This window comes from Ips typographus, linkage group LG2, assembly GCF_016097725.1.
Source record: "Ips typographus isolate SLU linkage group LG2, UJ_Ityp_2.0, whole genome shotgun sequence".
Taxonomy (NCBI): domain Eukaryota; kingdom Metazoa; phylum Arthropoda; class Insecta; order Coleoptera; family Curculionidae; genus Ips; species Ips typographus.
The window spans coordinates 23,067,019-23,071,527 of NC_138423.1; the positions used below are offsets into that span (position 1 = coordinate 23,067,019).

Here is a 4,509-nt window from a genome sequence, read left to right on the forward strand (position 1 = left end):
AAAGTGTTTTTATTTTCTGTCTCTTTCTGTTACACGTTTCTAAAAGCTGCGAATGAGACTGAGAATGAGATGAGAAAATTATTTAACATAAATTTGACAGATGATAGTTAAACCTAGACAAGACATATAACAGATGTCATATCAGTAATGTCAAATAGTCAAACGTCAGCATTTTTCTATATTGTAATATTTGTTTTTAAAAGTTTCTCAGTTTTTTTAAAGTATAAATACTAAAAACAAACTTTTTAAAGATCTTTAGGTGAATTCATAAGAAACTAGCTTTACAACTATGATACTATATGTTCTGCATGGAGTATGAGTGCTGCATTTTATACACAAGGTAAGAGATTTGTCTCTAGACCATTACTGATTAAACTCAATTAACTGGAACAACATGGGAACAACCACACCTATTTTGCAATTTTCCAGCCCAGATTGTCTTTGGTTTGGAACTGTTTCGTATATTTAATAAATAAAATATGCTAAAATGCACCAGACAACTTTTTGTAACACTGAGAAAGTGAGAATTCACATAGGCATACATAACTATATAGTCCTGGCAATTTAAGGCCCTAAAACCTAAAGAAGAACTATTTGCTTAAAATGTACTTTCCAGCTTCAGATTGTTAATTTTTATTATATTAATGTGTTTAAAGTTAATAACCTCAAGTGATTGAGGATTGATTTTGAAATTTTTAAATCCAATCAGTCATTAACCATTTCTTGTGATCTCAGTAGTGTCCAAGGGTGTGTTACCTGGCAGATTATTACTTAGCTATTATTTATGCATATAAAATAATAATAAATAAATAATAGACCTATTGATGTAATGTCACATTATTTTTTGTTTGTTGAATAAATATGCATTTATAATATAAAATAAAATAAAAGATTTGATAAAATTTGGTTATAGCAGCATTTCCCTAATTATTTTCACAAAATATGGTGATAAATTACCTAACTTCTGCATTGTTGATACTGTTAAAGACAGTCTAAGACAAAATCGCCTGTAAAACCCACTTGGAGTAACTGAATCATGGTTTTAAGCACATTTTTGGAATCTCCATTAAATTTCCTATCTAATGACATAAAAAAAACACTAAAAATCAGGTAAAATTTTGAAGAAAATGGGTGTCAAAGTATCAACTGTCAAAAAGATGTTTTAAAAGGACAGTCAAGGACAAAATCGCCTGTAAAACCCACTTGGAGTAGAATTATTTAATTAGGTCACATTTCCTCTCAGACGGACTGACACATGTCCATTGTAAGATTTGTGTTTCTTTTCCTATGTATTTCAGTTTTCCACAACATTTAGTTAACAAATAATGATTTTTTGCTGAAAATTCGTGTTTTACATCAAAAGATTGTATTTGAGTAAGTTATACTGACCTGTAGAGTCTAAAGCTGGATTCCTAGTTCTAGTTCCGCAAGAACTAAGAAATAATCAGTAAGCTGCAGTAAAAATAAACAATATACTTGTAACACTCTAATTCATACTTGGGCAAATAAGGGCAAGCCCCATAAACCACAAGAAGTAAGCAGCAAGAAATGAATCATTTTCATTTCTTACCTTGCTCCTTACTGCTTTCAGCATAGACAACTGGTCTTTACCCCCATTCATGGACACACCACACCACTCCCTATTGTCCATATTGACACTCTCTAAAGAGGGTAGAGTACTTCAGAATAAACTATAACTGTATAATGTGTTTCTTTTTTATCACTCTGTATAACCAAGAACCAGGAATGACAATTACAAATTTTAACTTTTGACAATTTAATATCTCCATAAAGGTAGTCCAGGAAAAGAATCAGGGGTAGTAAGTGATTGCGACACGATGGCCGAGTTAGCGGCGCTGTTGCGCTCTGAAATTCCAGAGGGTCGCAGCAATTTGACAGATAATCACACTAATTTGCAAAGAGTGGCTGAATATTGCGAAGCCAACTATTTCCAGACACAGAACAAGCGAGGAGCACTTGAAGAAACCAAAAACTACACCACACAGTCCTTGGCTAGTGTTGCTTATCAAATCAACACTTTGGCCTTCAATTTTTTGCAATTATTAGAAATGCAGGTGAGTTTGAAGGAATCGTATCAAATTAAACAGGAAATTTATGCTGTTTTAATTTCCTAGTCAGCTCAACTTGCTGAAATGGAAAGCCAAATGAACCACATTTCACAAACAGTAATGATACACAAAGAAAAAGTGGCTAGGCGTGAAATCGGCGTGTTGACCGCGAATAAAAGCACAAACCGGCAGTACAAGATTATTGCTCCTGCCAATCCGGAAAAACCGATAAAATACGTCAGAAAAGCTATTGATTATACAAGTAAGTGCTTGAATTTCTATACAGGGTGTGTTTACTAATGTGTGTGTTAGTTTTTGACGATATCGGCCATGGAGTAAGAAGTGGGGGAACACCAAGACAAAAACAACGGGGATCTAGTTCAGGCAGTATTCACTCGGTCAATTCTATACCTGGTAATGTTATTTCGGGACCTGCCCCCACTACTAAACCCCCAACACCACCACAAGTTTCTAGAACATCAAGCAAAGGTAAGTGTTTAATACTTTTTTAGGAGCTTTTTAATAATTGTGTCACATACAGTTTCCGTTTCTGGTGGTACTCTATCCAAAAACAGTAGAGAGTACCGAACGCCTCCGGCGGTAGCCCCGCCCCAAGTCCCAAGTCACTACGCCCCTAACTATCCTATGGGGCATCCAAGAAGAGAGAGAGGACCTGGATACAGTTCATTACCGGTGGCAAACGCTCAGACGCAACCTCAGGTATAACCTATTTCCTTGTAATGCATTTAGTGATCTTAAAGTGACATAAATATTCAGATTGGCATGGTACATCCAATCACCCAACCAAATCATCAGAGCACTGTTCAGGCTCAGACGCCGCCTCCACCTCCTCCACCGACTGCAGGCGGCAACTATGGAGGTCATGAAGTGCACAATATGCCACGTAAGTCTTATTCTGTCCCACTATTTATAGGACAATTTTGAACTGAATTAAGTCATTATCATTTTAATATTTGCGGCATTGATCCTTATTTTCTAGCTCCACCCTCACCGTTGATTAACTCGCAAGAAATGGTTTTGAGCTCCAATCAGTATCATCCAATGATGATGGGCGGTCATCATGGACCCGTACCGCACGGCAGCTTGGGCATGCACACGTTGTCGCATGCGCAAGGCCATCGAATTAGTCAAGCATTACAGCAACAATTGGTAAGTTGAATAATACTGAGATTTTCTAGATTGCTTTTACGTTTATGTGAATTATTTGGGTTTTATCACTTTTATCAATATTATCTTAGGCTGCATCGCGAACGAGCGGTTCTCAATCACCACCGTTGCCACCTCCACCGCCTCCCGAAGACGAACACGAGTCCTTTGGACGCCCTCGCGCTTCTTCGGGAGTGATGCCTATCGTGCCAGACGAAGACGATTTACCCGGTTGGGTACCCAAAAATTATATAGAAAAAGGTATGTACGAAATAACTTATAGTTCATTAATAAAGTGTAGGATTTTTTCTTTTGCTTTGAATTAACAATTAACTATGATAGAGAATAACAATTGAAATTATCATTTTAGTTGTGGCTATCTACGACTATTACGCGGACAAAGACGACGAATTGAGTTTTCAGGAAAGTTCCGTTATTTACGTGTTGAAAAAGAACGATGACGGATGGTGGGAAGGCGTCATGGACGGCATCACCGGATTGTTTCCTGGAAATTACGTTGAACCATGCGTTTAAGCTGAATGTTTCGAAAACACTTTGAGTAGTAAGTAGTATAGCGCCTAATACAGCACACATTGAAATATTTACAAAGATTTGCCAAATAAAAAGAAACAAAGATTGGTGGCAACTGACAATTCTTTGTTGGGTATAAGTGTGGTTAAAATTTTTGCCTAAGATATTTTACGTCAATAAGATTAGGGGACATTTTTATATCATAGTATAGTGAACATTGATATTATTTAAGCTTGAGTTAAAGTACTCCATTTTAATGTTTCAGTGCATGTTTTATCAATCAAAATATTATCAACATTTTTGTGGGGTTTAGAAGTAAATAGGCTTAAGGTTCTGATAAATACTTTTAGAAAAACAAAAATGGTCTTTTTTTATACGTTTCACATTATTATACTGATGACAACGTTTATAGAAAAGCTTAATTGGGATTTAAGTGTGACTACTTTCTATTCACAACAAAGATGCACTGATTGATGAATTTCATTCGAATTTAACTTTAAACTTTTCTAGAAAAAAAAAGGATAAAAACCGTTTAACACAAATGTTGTTGGACTTTAGATCCACTTTCCAAAAGGAATGGAAAGTTCTATTTAGGCAACCAGTTATACAGCGTTTATGATGAAATTTGACAGTTTGTCACGAAAAATAAATATTTATGTAAAAATCAAACTAGTTATGGAAAACATCATTTTCGGATGCTATTTTAAAGTGGATAGGCAGATTTAAAAAAAATGCGTAACAG

The 4,509-nt window shown here is 35.5% G+C and overlaps 1 protein-coding gene across 1 annotated transcript; it reads left to right on the forward strand.

Moving 5' to 3' along the window:
* The first annotated feature begins 148 nt into the window (after positions 1–148).
* On the forward strand, positions 149–4,128 carry Abi (tyrosine kinase Abl). Its single transcript, XM_081972645.1, has 9 exons — positions 149–340; positions 1,795–2,075; positions 2,136–2,331; positions 2,382–2,558; positions 2,611–2,789; positions 2,847–2,973; positions 3,070–3,239; positions 3,329–3,497; positions 3,607–4,128. Exons 1-9 carry the CDS (start codon positions 316–318, stop codon positions 3,768–3,770), a joined length of 1,488 nt encoding a protein of 495 aa, XP_081828771.1. The 5' UTR covers positions 149–315; the 3' UTR covers positions 3,771–4,128.
* Positions 4,129–4,509: the final 381 nt, after the last annotated feature.

Excerpts from the sequence above, each read along its gene's own strand:
- Abi (XM_081972645.1), top strand. The coding sequence starts at position 316 with ATGAGTGCTGCATTTTATACACAAG. Across the intron at positions 2,332-2,381 it reads AAAAGCTATTGATTATACAA|TTTTTGACGATATCGGCCAT; the intron begins GTAAGTGCTTGA and ends TGTGTGTGTTAG. Across the intron at positions 3,498-3,606 it reads CAAAAATTATATAGAAAAAG|TTGTGGCTATCTACGACTAT; the intron begins GTATGTACGAAA and ends TTATCATTTTAG.